Consider the following 12,963-nt stretch of genomic DNA (forward strand, 5'->3'; position numbering starts at 1 on the left):
ATTAACCATAAGTATCTATCTCTTTTCACAATTTAATATTTGCGTAATGATGTTGGTAACATATCGTGCCTGACGTTCATATTGAACGTTAAGGACTGACGTTCATATAGAAAATCAGAGGTTTTTTTAATAGAAAGTATATCCGAAAGATCAGTCGATTATTTACAAGATTTTAAGTTATTTGGTCATTAATGGGAAGGTTGAGTGAAGCCACCTTAGCATATGATTTATAACTCTATTTTTTCAATTGATTAAATAATTTAAAAAATATAAAATTTAAAAAAGTTGTTGGATCTTGAATCGTAAAAAAAAACGTAACGCTTTTCTTAGTTTACTAGATTATGATTATAGGTACGGAAATATAAAAAACCTAATAAATATACCAAAATACGTATCTGTGATGTGTGTCTTGTAGTCTCAAAAGACACTGAGAATGTAAAATTGTGATGAATAATATAAAATTGTTTATTTATTTTAAAACTAGTAAACTTTTTTAAAAGTTTATTAGTTTTTTCTTCTTTTTCTTCTCTGTTTTATGAACTCTGTGAAGAGAATTTTTTAACAAAATGGTAATTTCATTGTTTAAACCAACAATTTTCAAATTTTCTGATTTTATATTCAATTAAATATTTATACGGTTAAAAAAACTGTGCTTTGCAATTTATAAATAACTGAAAAAAATCGAAAAATGCAAATCTATACATGCAGTATTATCGTATGTAATGCATCAGATAATAATCTGGAAAATTTTTTTTTTAATTGTAAATATATAATTTTGAATATCGTTTAATTTTTTATACAAGTCAACCAACCATTATATTTTAGCCCCATGGCAGAAAGTATATTAATGCAAGTTAACTATTACATGATATGTACTTAATATCCATGCGGTTTATCTTTGCACGCTTTTCGCAAGCCAGAATCGACATTTAGAGGGTTGATTATCTAAGGAATGTGATTATCTTCTACTTATGTAATTAAAAAAGTTTGATTGCCTTGCGGATAAGTGATTCGCTGTTTAAAATTGGATTTTGAAAAAATTACCAGTCAAAATAGGGACGTTTTCTAAAGCCTATTAGATTTTTTTAATATGGAATGAAATATAGTAATGATTTTATTTTAATTAAGAATAACACACTCGGTAATAATAAATGGTGTGTATTACAGTGTTTTAACTATACACGTGGTATTTTCTAGTTTAATAATTAAACTTTTGCAGCTTTTAAATGGGAGATTTTATTAGTAGGTTGGTAGTAACTTTAAGTACCTTAAAAAAAAGGAACATAAATCCTTAGTAAAGCTATCCACGACTTAGAGGTATCTATGAAGTGTTCTGTATAGCCGCCAACACAAAAAACTAACCGTTAAAATTGAACAGCTCAACTGTACAATTTGAAAATCATAGGCGAAGAGAGAACAACATACCTTACCTTCACCGTACAATACTACACCGATTCCCCTTTTAAACTTGTAACTTAGACTCGTTTATTGGAATTGACTTTGATTTTCGCACACGCGATCTGAGTTTACCGGACTTGTATACTAATCTGTACATTAATTCCTGTGAACCTACATATCTGCCAAAACTTTAACGCTGAGAGGGAGCGAACTAGATTATGTACTACGGCTTTCGTAACCAAAACTTTTGATTCATACTTTTTTAATTATTACGAGGTTTTTTGTATCCTGCTCTCTATTTTTCCCACTTCTCTCTTTCAATACCAAGTTGGTTGATGATAAATAGCAATCAATAGGTTAAAATTAAAAAACGCAACGTTTGTGTGGGTTTGGGGTATGACTTAGAATCAGATCGGCCTTAGACAGAGCTAGCAAAAAGCTTAAATGAAACAGAGAATGAGATAAACAAGGATATAGGCAAGTAAACCCTTGAGATATCGTAGCCACTAAAGGTAATGGCGGTTGAGCTTATTAAGGTCGGTATAAATCTCGATTAGCGCGTCATATATTTAATTTTCTCATAAGAAGCAATACGTTTGCATATACGAGCATTCATCTGATTATCCAGATCTGGAGTTGTTTTTTCTAGAATACTTGCTCTTGGTCCAGAACATTTAAATAATACAAATAGTAGTAAGAGTCAAATCTTCAATTATTTAGTTTTTATCCACGAGGGGGCATATCACTTAAATTAGTTAGTTGCAGTGATTGCAAGCTTGAAAATGTTTACAGAGGGAAGTCAAAAATATTTCTTTTTTAATTTTGTGAAATCCTTTAGTAGATCATTTACCTTGTTCAGGTAAATAAACAGGTAAGATCAATTTTACGGCTAAGCTATGGCACTTTTAATTAAACATTACAGTATACGCACACTTTATTAAAAGACGACTGTTCAATCGCATGATATCCACTTATATATAAAAATAGTTTGTATTATCCAATATTTATATAAGTCTCTAATGATTGTACTTTTATATTTTAGCATATTCTTGCGACATATGTCATAAAAGGTTCAGTCGATTAAATAGCCTACATTCGCATCAAAATTATACATGCGCATTGGCTAAGAGAAAGTACCGATTTTCGTGCCCCCACGATGGATGCTGTTATCAAACTAATTTAAAATTTAACTTTAACAGACATTTGGGTACCGGCCATAAAACTTTGGACATGTATCGGAATTTGCTTTAATAAGTGCTAAAATTCCTCACTGGTATTGTTATTTTCATATTTCTTGTTTGAGTAATAAAAAATTAACTTTTTGGTATCCTGAAAACCTTACTTTCTTATTATTTCTTTTTCTAGGTTTGTAAGCATGACTATTTTTAATTTATATTCAGCAGGTATTTTAATTTGTTTTTTATTTGACATGTGGTGTCTTTTTTACATTTTGCGTATTAACTCATTATAATATTTAAAATTTACGCAGATTATGTAATATTTTCTACATGCTGCTTATTACCATTATTTTTAAAACAAATTTAATTTAAATATAGAAATTACAAATTTAAAAAAAAACAACAAAGCAGATATAAGAAAATAGCAAGGACGTTCATTGATTAAAAATATATATAAATGCATTTCTTTACTTTACAAAAATTAAATGTAAATAAATCTGAAATAATAATGCCTACTATTGATAAACTGACTCAATCAGATTTTATCTATTTTAGAAAGGTTCAAGTGTTCCAACTGTCCAAAGGATTACAAACATCGGGGACACCTTCAGAACCATATTAGACATGAATGTGGAAAAGAACCCTTACTTTCTTGCCCTTATTGTGCAGTCAAATATTATCATAAATACCATGTAAAATGTCATATAAAAAGGAAACATGGCATTGACGTCTAGGAAACACACATGACTTTATTGAGATTCTTCAAATGGTTTGACTAACCTGTGATTATGTTTATTGTTAGTAATTGTTAACCACTTAACACTTAGCATTCTTCCTTTAGTAGTGTTTATAGCCCTTTTTCAGTAGACATCATTTTTTTCGATAGTACACATTGCTGTACACCTAGAGAAATCGTATTAAAGGACTCACTATCAGATCAAAGTATCTCTATGCTTTAACTCTTTTAGATGATCAAAATAGTTGTAAATATATTATTTATCTATTTTGCTATTATGGATTATTGCAACAGCAGAAGAATCGTTTAATCTATTAAACTAACTTTTTTCAATTATTTTTATATTTTAGCTATTTTACATGTTGTTTAACAATTTGTTGTTTTTACAGTACATCAAGCAATAATAATATATTTTTTTTTTGATAAAATATATTTTAACTGATATATTAATTAATAAATAATATCCGTATATTTATAAAATTGTTTGTATTTTTATTCTCAATTCCTGTAAAATCTCATTAAAAAAAAGCCAATATTTATAAATATACTCAGTATGTCAATAAAGTCAGTATGTAGTATGTATATCAGTATGTATGTCAGTAGGCTGACAAGATTTGTACATGTAGAAAACGTGGAAAAAAATCATTGAATTTTTTGAAAATATTTATTATACATTAGTCATTAAAATTATTATCGAGAAAGCTTAAGGCCTCTATATGCTTTCTTTAATTTTAAATAGAATTTGTATCTAAATTTGTTGATGAATCTGTGGTGGTAAAATACTGTATTATATAGTTATTGTTAAAATAGTTTAGATACCATATTTTCTAATAATATATAAAAATCATTATTTATTTTTTTTTACCTTTTTTAGATAGCGAGATAAGATTTAAATGTTCCACCTGCAACAAGACCTACAAGCACTCTAAAAGCTTACGAGGCCACTTGAAGTTTGAATGTATGAAAAATCCAAATTTTAGTTGTTACATTTGCGGTCTTAGGTTTTATTACAGATACCACCTTAACCTGCATTTTCGAAGAAAGCATGTGCAGGAGAACCTGTTTAAAAATGTCGGGTTTGATCGTATATATTAGGTTTTAAATACTTGTTTCGGTCAAATATAATACTAAAGAAGTACATTTTTGTTATTGAATTCCTCTAGCATTAACATTCTGGCACCTAGAGGAGTGTAAGAGACATGTATTTTTGAGCTTATTTTTTTAGACGTTTTCTACAAAAGTTATTAATAAGTTTGTCTTTTTTTATCCTTCTTAGATAATAGATCAGAAATAAAAATCAGGAAGAGTTTAATTTTAGTATACTCAACAAGTTTTTCAATTTATTTTTAAATAAAGTATTGAAAAATCAGTATGAAAATGTATTAGTTTTTTTTTCTATAACTTTTATGTGGTAACTTATATGAACATTTAATATATTAAAAGACTTATTACGTAATTTCTAGATGATTTAGGAAGATACACATGTGATATATGCAATCGACCATACGTATATAAAAAGAATCTTAGAGCACACCAGAAATATGAATGTGGAAAACCACCAGCATACTTTTGTGACATCTGTGAAAAAGGTTTTAAGAAAAAATATCATTTAAATAGGCACAAGCTAGTTCATTTTTAATTTTATTATTCCTGCGTTTTGATTATTGTAAATTGTAACATATCAAGCAATAAATTTGCATTCGTTAAAGTTGTGTAAAACAGAAAAATAATTGATTGAAAAAATATATATTTTTTTAAATTATGGGATTTTTTATTACTATTTATTAATATTTGAGTGTTACAAATACTAAGAACAAACTCATAGTATTTTTAAACGTATCCTGCGGATTATACCAGTGCCCTGTACATTGTACAAATATTATTGGAATACACATTTCTTATTAAATTAAAATGCAAGAGGTTTACGTAATCTGCAAATAGACACCCTGGTAGTTGGATAGGGGGTGATTCCTGTCAGACGTCCAGAGTAGTGTGGGGTTGGATTTTGCCATGGCACGTCCCACTAAAACGCCCACAGTCATTTCTCCGGAGATCCTGGGAAATTAGGGCAAATAAGTAATATATCATTTGTTTATTTATTACGTAAAAACAGTTTTACGGAGGTAAACTTAAATGTAAGTTACAATAATAAAAATATTAATATTTCCTTATTACGAACTTAAAATCTATAGAAACATATAAAATTTAAGTAACAGTAACAATAACCTAATTTAACAAAAAGTGTATGCTTAAAAATTAGGAATAATTACACCTTCTTAGATCCTAGTCTAGCAAAGAAGTCCGCTTCCTCGTTTTCAGGATGGTCCAGAGCGCCCAGACGAGCTAAATCTTGCAGCCCACCTTTACCGGTTCCAAAAAAAGGACCTTCATAGTCAACTCAAACATTTCGAAGAATTCAAATTTTCAGAGATTAAACAAACAAAATTACCACATGAAATTAGCATCAAAAAATTATTAGAAAATTTTTTCAAGTTTCATGCAAATGCAAAAAAAAATTAAAATTACTCAAAAATGCCTCAAAAAAATTTCGTTGCAGCAAATGGCCTGAGGAGAAAAAATTAGTTGAAAATATGCCTTTTCTAAAATTTGTTGATTTTTAATTTCATCACTAACAAAATATTTTTTTTTAGATAGATTCGTTTGTTTTAAATGCCAAAGAACTTATAGGAAAAATGGCACGCTAAGAAGGCATTTAAAGTACGAATGCGGAAAAGCTCCTCAATTCAAATGTTTATTGTGCCAAAAGGCATTCCACCAAAAGTGTAATTTGCGATCACATTACGAAAGTTGTTCTAAAAGACATTATTTAGGTGGTCAACGATTATATTAGCCGCAATTTCTGAATAAATAAAACTATGAAAAATATATGTATTTTTTAAATATACCGACCTAAAATTAATAAAACATTGAATTTGAATTCTATATTATTCAAAAAATTTTTTAGGACTTCTTTGCACCAATTGTGGAAAACGATACAAAAACCGGAATTCCTTAGATTGCCATAAAAGGTTTGATTGCGGCAAAGAGAAAAAATTCAAATGTGATGTTTGTGATTATTCAACCAAGCGGGTACATGCACTAAAGAAACATATGAAGTCCAGGCATGATATGTAATCCTTAAGGACAAGATATGAACGATGATTTTGTTAAGTTTTATAAAGTGTTTATAGTAGCTTTATTTATTTTGGAATTGCTTTAAAAGTAAAACTTATATTGTACGTATTTTTTTTTTCATATAATAACCTTCATACCGATTACTTTTAACTGCATAGTGATATACTTATTAGACTTCAATGATACAGTGGATCCGATTTACGATATTTTACCAAATGCATGGTATTTTGATAAAAAACCGTATAAATAGAGGTCGCACTTTTCACCCCTTTGAATAAGAGCCATATCAAAGTTTTCTTTCTGGCATTTTTACGTGTTCACTTAAACTTATTTTCTCTGTTTTTTTTTTATAAAGCTTATTCCAAGAAGAGCTGTATTAGCGTAAGCTACATTTTTTAAATAATCTTGTTCACAGTGTAATAAATAAATGTGTAAATAATGTTCACACTACCTCAATTTAGATTTTGATAAATATGCAGGATATCTATTTAGATCTGAAAATTTCGCAGTTAACTCCTACGTTCTTCCTATCCAGTGGCAAATTCTTATCTAACTGAAATGCTTAAAGAAAACTTGGAAAAAGAACTAAGTACTTCAAAAAATTTCATTCTTTGAGTTAAAGATTCCGAATAAGCTCATAGGGGTTCTTGTACTATGATAGCAAAATATCTCATTGATCTTTGCTGGATGTGACCTGCACAGTTTATCAAAATTAATAAACGCAATTATTAGTGCAATCAGGAGTTCGAGTGGGTTAAGCCTGAGCAATTGAATAATTTTGGTGCAAAAATATAAACTACTAATTTTATTTTAAGACAGTAATTATATATATTATCTTAATTTTAGATATATCGAACTTAGATTTTGAAGCTATAACGCGTAATGTTTTTAGAATCTAAACCATTCCAATGTCAGCTATGCAATAAGAGATTTTCTGAAAAATATTGCCTTACTCGTCATTTAAATAATTGTCATGAGTCCAACCGGGAATTAATATTTTGTAAATTGTGTCCTTACACCACTAAAAGAAAGGATAATATGAAGAGGCATACTTTGGCTGTTCACCCTTAGATAGTATCGCCGATACTACCTTTTAGCTAGTTAAGTTACGTTTTTATCTTTTTTTTGTTATAAAATATTGTTTTTTTAATATATTTGTGAATGCTTTACCTGATTATGCATTGATTATTATTTTTTAAAGTTCTATGATCTCATATTGTATTTAATTTAGTGACCTAAAGACTAATAATTTTTTAGGTGCTACCTTTTTCATGTTTCCAATACAAAAGGACAAACTAAAAAGCTCATTAAATAGACAAATGGAATGCTTTAAAAATAAGATATTTTAGTGTTCAGTTTGTTAAAAAAATTTTAAAGATGTTTTTATTTAAGTACATAAGAAAGGTACTGCATTAATATAAAAAAATTTCAGATGAATCATAATAAAACTTTAACAAGACAAAACTGTATATATGTCAATCAAAATATAGTTAGATTTTTTTAATCATTACCCGATATAGACATACTTTAGTCTATTTTCTTCTTTAATGACTACTTCAATTTGATCAAAAACCTAACTACCCAATTTGCTTTCTGGATTATCTCTAGGCCACATAGAAAAAATACATCCTTGACATTAATGTTGCCGCATAATAGTTTTAATCCCAAATTTATTCCTGATGGTACACGCAAATTCTTTAGACGCTTAAATGCTTAGATGTAGACAGACACATTTCAACCTTCCTTACCATTACAGTTGGAGTAAAATATTTTTTTTCCATGTTCAATAATAGCATGCTTAAAAACATTATATTAGACACTGCTTTAATAAGTACTTTATCCGCAAACAAAACCGATTCTCTTCTTCTCTGAAGCATTGGGTTTTAAACCTAGGATAATCTATGCGACATTCGTTAAAACAAGGGAGGTCTCCTTAGAAACCCTTTAGATTCTCTCTCTCTCTCTCTCTCGTTCTTCGTCATGGTCTAAGATTTTACTGATGTTATTGTCTGACGTGATAATAGCACCTAGGTATTACAATTCATAGACTCCTTCGAAGTTGTAGATCTCAGTTCTTGATGTGGTCATGTACTTGGTTGTACTCTCATTAATTTTTAGGACTACATTTTCCGCCACAGATTGATTTGTTAAAAGTTAATTTTTAACGTTCACAGTTGAGGGTATCGATTTTTTGTTTTTGCTCTCTCGTTACCTTCTTTGAAGCTCTATTAGTAAAAAGGTGTAAAGCTTCCCTCTGATCAGTACTGCGTTAACAGAGCCTTCGCTACGCCATACGCTTGATAAAATTGATAAAGAGTTGATGAAGGACTTATCATATTCATAGAATTTCTCGATTAATTGACGAATTATGATGATCGCTTTTTTCTCAACCTACGTTGATAGTCATCTTGGTGACCCTCTACGTAGGAAGTTAATCTTTCGAGTAGTACAAGGGACCAAACCTTATATTTAGTATTTATTAATGATATTACTTGGTTACTTCTCTTCCTTTTAAATCTGGACTAATCTGGAGTATGAGGGTATGGAAGTGTTTAATAAAAACTTCTCCTCCATATTTGAGTCACTCAGCTCTTTGACCAGTAGATCTGTGGCATAGTAAGTGATCTTATCTCTCTCTTATTTTTGGTGTGCATTTAGTAATAATTGGTCGAAGTAACTTCTTCACACCTCTATCACCTTGCTTTTATTTGTTACCAGTCTTGCATTATCTGTATTAAAGAAACATGTCAGTTCTCGGTCTGAAGTCTTGTTTAGGTCTTGTAGAACTTAGTTAGTGGTTGAACTTGCTTTCAGGTCCTCTAATTTTTTTGTTCGTGTATTCCTTTCTTTACTCTAAATGTTTTCCGTGCTGTTGTTGTTGTCCGTTTGTATTGCTCCCTTTTATGTTCATTTGGGTTTTACAGTATCTCTAGTCGGATCATGTTTCTTGCCATTATATTTCTTCGCATATCTTCTTGAACCAAGAGTTCTTTTAGCTCGTTTCCTTTCCACTATCATTTGCGTACTTGCAATTATAGACCTCTTAATGATCGCCCATCTTTTCTCAACATCCTCCTATCTGGATGTTGACTCAGGGTGTGCTTTAAATGTTTCAGTATTAGATGTAGGGTGCTAGACTGTTTTGTTATACTTTTGATACTAGATGTTACTCGTACTTTGGCTTTAACCAAAAAAGTGTCACTATCTGCATCCACACCTTTGACACTTCTTACGTCGATTATATTGCTGCTGTATTTTGCATTAATTGGGACATGGTCAATTTGATTTCTTGTTACCCTATCGTTAAATTGTACTCGTGTTCGATTAGTGTTGAATTGAGTCATAGGTTGTTGGATTAAAGAATTTAAATAAAGTATGATACTGGCAAAGCAAAAAGAGCCTAAAGGTGAAAAGGTAAGTTCTCACTGTTCGCCCTCTATCATTTAATTTTTAGAAAGAACGTATAGCAGCATTATTGGTTAATCTTTATCTACTTTGATAGACATATTTCATAAAGATACTTCTAAAAAACTGGTTACATTGTATTTTTTTGCAATACTGCACCACTTGCAAATGCATTATTGGTGATGGATTAGGATTTTTTAAATTGCTATCTGGCTTCTTCACCTTAATGTCTTTTGCCTTATGATTATTATATCAGATACTCCGGAACAATATTATTAGAAAAATTAAAATTGGTGCTGTAGCTTTCATGATTTAACCATTTTATCATTTTGGTAACTTTTTCATAAAAGGTGCTGTTTGTTCTTGTATTCTAATGTCTCTCACTTTACAAATGATATTTTTATTAAATTATAATTTTTAATTGATTGTGCAAAAGATTGCTTCAGCATGGTTTGATTGACAGTTATTATCGCTTATTTTCACCATAGCAGGGACATTAGAGTCTTATCAGTGGATACCTATAATATCCTTTAGTATAGCCGATATGGCATTTTAAAATAAGAAAAATGGTTCTTGGTCTCATACTTTGGAAGTCAAAAGTGGTCCATTATAAAATGTTATAAAATTATAAAATTCACAGATGTGCATCCCCTCAATTTCAATTTATTTTACTTTTCGATTAAATTTTCTGGTCAAACCGTAAAAAATTTAATACGACGAAAAATGAAGAGAATTAACTTCTCTACAATTTTGGTCTCGTGCAACAAAGCTGTGAAACCTACGCAGACAAAGTTAGAGGGTGCCAAAGTCATTAAAACGTAGGTTTTTTCCACTTTGCGGGTAAAAACATAATGTTTTTTACCGTCGTAAGTTTTTTTAAACCAAAAAACTTTTTTGGTTTAACAAAACTTGATGACACTCATTATTTTGTACAATTCAAATTCACAAAGGCTCCAGTATGACAAATACAGTGTCAATGTTAGAGGGTACCAAATTCATTCAAATTCAGTTTATGAGCATTGCTTATTGGAATGTCTTACTAAAATTTTTAATTGAAGAAAAGTTTCATAAATTAAATCAGTTGTCAATTGACAATGTAGGTACGGCTTTTCATCCACATCTGCAAAAACCAGATATCACTGTATGTTTATGCAATTAATGATTTTAATGTAGCTTTAAGGTAAGGAATTAAAAAAATTACTTCTTGAAGTATACGTTAAACATGAATCAAGATTCGATGTTTATGCGTTTGAAGGTAAATTTGTTAAATAAATTAAACGTAAATCATATTATGCGTCTTCAATAAGTGAATTCTGTATTAGTTCTAAAATATGTGAATATTAGACAGGTTTGAGTTTTGAAAATTAAATGCAAATATTGGTTTGCTGGAAAAAATCGGAAAGGATAGTAAGTGGTTTTAACTCAATCGTAATTAAATGTCAGTTGCTAAGAGTAATGATTATTGGAACAGTTTAATAATAATAAAAAATGTTTGAAGTGCAGTAAATGTTCTTAATGTCAGTATGACAATATCTAATATAATACACCTTTGTTCCAATAGACCAAAATTATAAAGAATTTAATTCTCTTCATTTGTTATCCTGTAAAATTTTCTGCGAGACTCATGGTTTGGCCAAAAAATTGAATCAAAATAATTTTTGGATCTTTAAAATAGAAGGGGGAGCGATATACATCTGTGAAATTAAACTTTTCTAATAGACCGCTAACAACTCCCAAAATATGAGACCAGGGACCATTTTTTCCAATGTATTGCCCCAATGTATTTGATGCTATATTGACTGTACTACTTAGGCTTTTCTCATTTACTGCATTTGAACCTAAAAATCTGTCTTAGATAAAATCTTTTGATAATAGATAGCATGCACTTATATAATGCAAATTACATATATAGATTAGGTTATCAGGACCACTAAAAACATTAGACAATTTTCACAATCGCTATCTAATGTTCAATTTACTTTTAGAGGCGAAAAGAAAATATGCATGTCTCCTCTGCCCTTCAAAATTTTCGGATAAATCTAATCTAACTAGACATCAAAAACAACATAACAATTATGGATATTGGCAATATTGCCCGTACTGCCCTTATAACACAATCAGGAAGGATAACTTCAAAAGGCATATGCTATTCGTTCACAAAATTAACAGTTAAATAAATAATTATGTAAAAAATGTGCTTTTATTTTTTATTAATTATAGAATGAAGATAAGTTTTGTTTAAATATTGACATGTGTGAATATATTAATTTTTTAATAATTTTAGTGCTCAATGGTAATAGCCCTTTTGCATGTACACTCTGTCAAAAACGATTTGGTACTAATTCCAACCTGAAAAGACATATGAGTCATATCCATTTTAGAGAACAAGCAGAGATTTTACACTGTTATAAGTGTAACTATAAAACATCAAGGAAAGATAATTTAAAGGCCCATTCTATTTACTGCAAAAAAATTAAATCATATTCTATTTATTTCAACTCTGCTTAATATTGATCATTTCGAATTCTGCTTGTTTGTTAATTTACTCATTGAATTTACGTTAAGTTTCTAGTAAGCTGTCATGATCTCTGTTCAGTCTGAACCACACATTTTTCCTCATTTTTAATTTTATATAACTAAAGAATTTTCTTTAATATATAATAACTACTTGAAAATAGCTTTTATTTTTAACAGTAGATCATAAGAGGCTGCCGGGTTGTTTTGTTTCCGATAAGCCTTAGTGCAATACATTAGAATATTTAAATTATTCTATTGTAATTTACTAGTAACCGGATCTTTTATTACAGCTGCAAAAAGAAACATAATTTGCCATATCTGTGGTGATAGATTTATATTTATGAAAAATTTACAAAGACACTTGAGAAAGCACGATGATAAAAATAATGATTGGAAACAGTGTCCTTTCTGTCCATATAAAACTATAAGAAAAGACAATTTAAGAAGACACGTGGAAGGGCCCAAGCATTCTGAGATATTTTTGCCTTAAAAATGTAACTTTTTTAATAAATTTATTGATTTTTATAGTTGTTTTTGTTATTTATTACTTTGTAAATAATTCCCTCAGATTGTATATAAATTAACTATTTGCCA

At 29.4% G+C, this 12,963-nt stretch overlaps 1 protein-coding gene across 1 annotated transcript; it reads left to right on the forward strand.

Annotated features, from left to right (window-relative positions):
* Positions 1-829: 829 nt before the first annotated feature.
* LOC126739795 (transcriptional repressor CTCFL-like) lies at positions 830-12,658 on the forward strand. The gene is made up of 4 exons (XM_050445611.1): positions 830-839; positions 6,278-6,443; positions 12,073-12,083; positions 12,137-12,658. The coding sequence occupies exons 1-4, from the start codon at positions 830-832 to the stop codon at positions 12,358-12,360; spliced, it is 411 nt and encodes a 136-aa protein (XP_050301568.1). The 3' UTR covers positions 12,361-12,658.
* The last annotated feature ends 305 nt before the right edge of the window (positions 12,659-12,963 follow it).

Source organism: Anthonomus grandis, chromosome 8 (assembly GCF_022605725.1).
Source record: "Anthonomus grandis grandis chromosome 8, icAntGran1.3, whole genome shotgun sequence".
Taxonomy (NCBI): domain Eukaryota; kingdom Metazoa; phylum Arthropoda; class Insecta; order Coleoptera; family Curculionidae; genus Anthonomus; species Anthonomus grandis.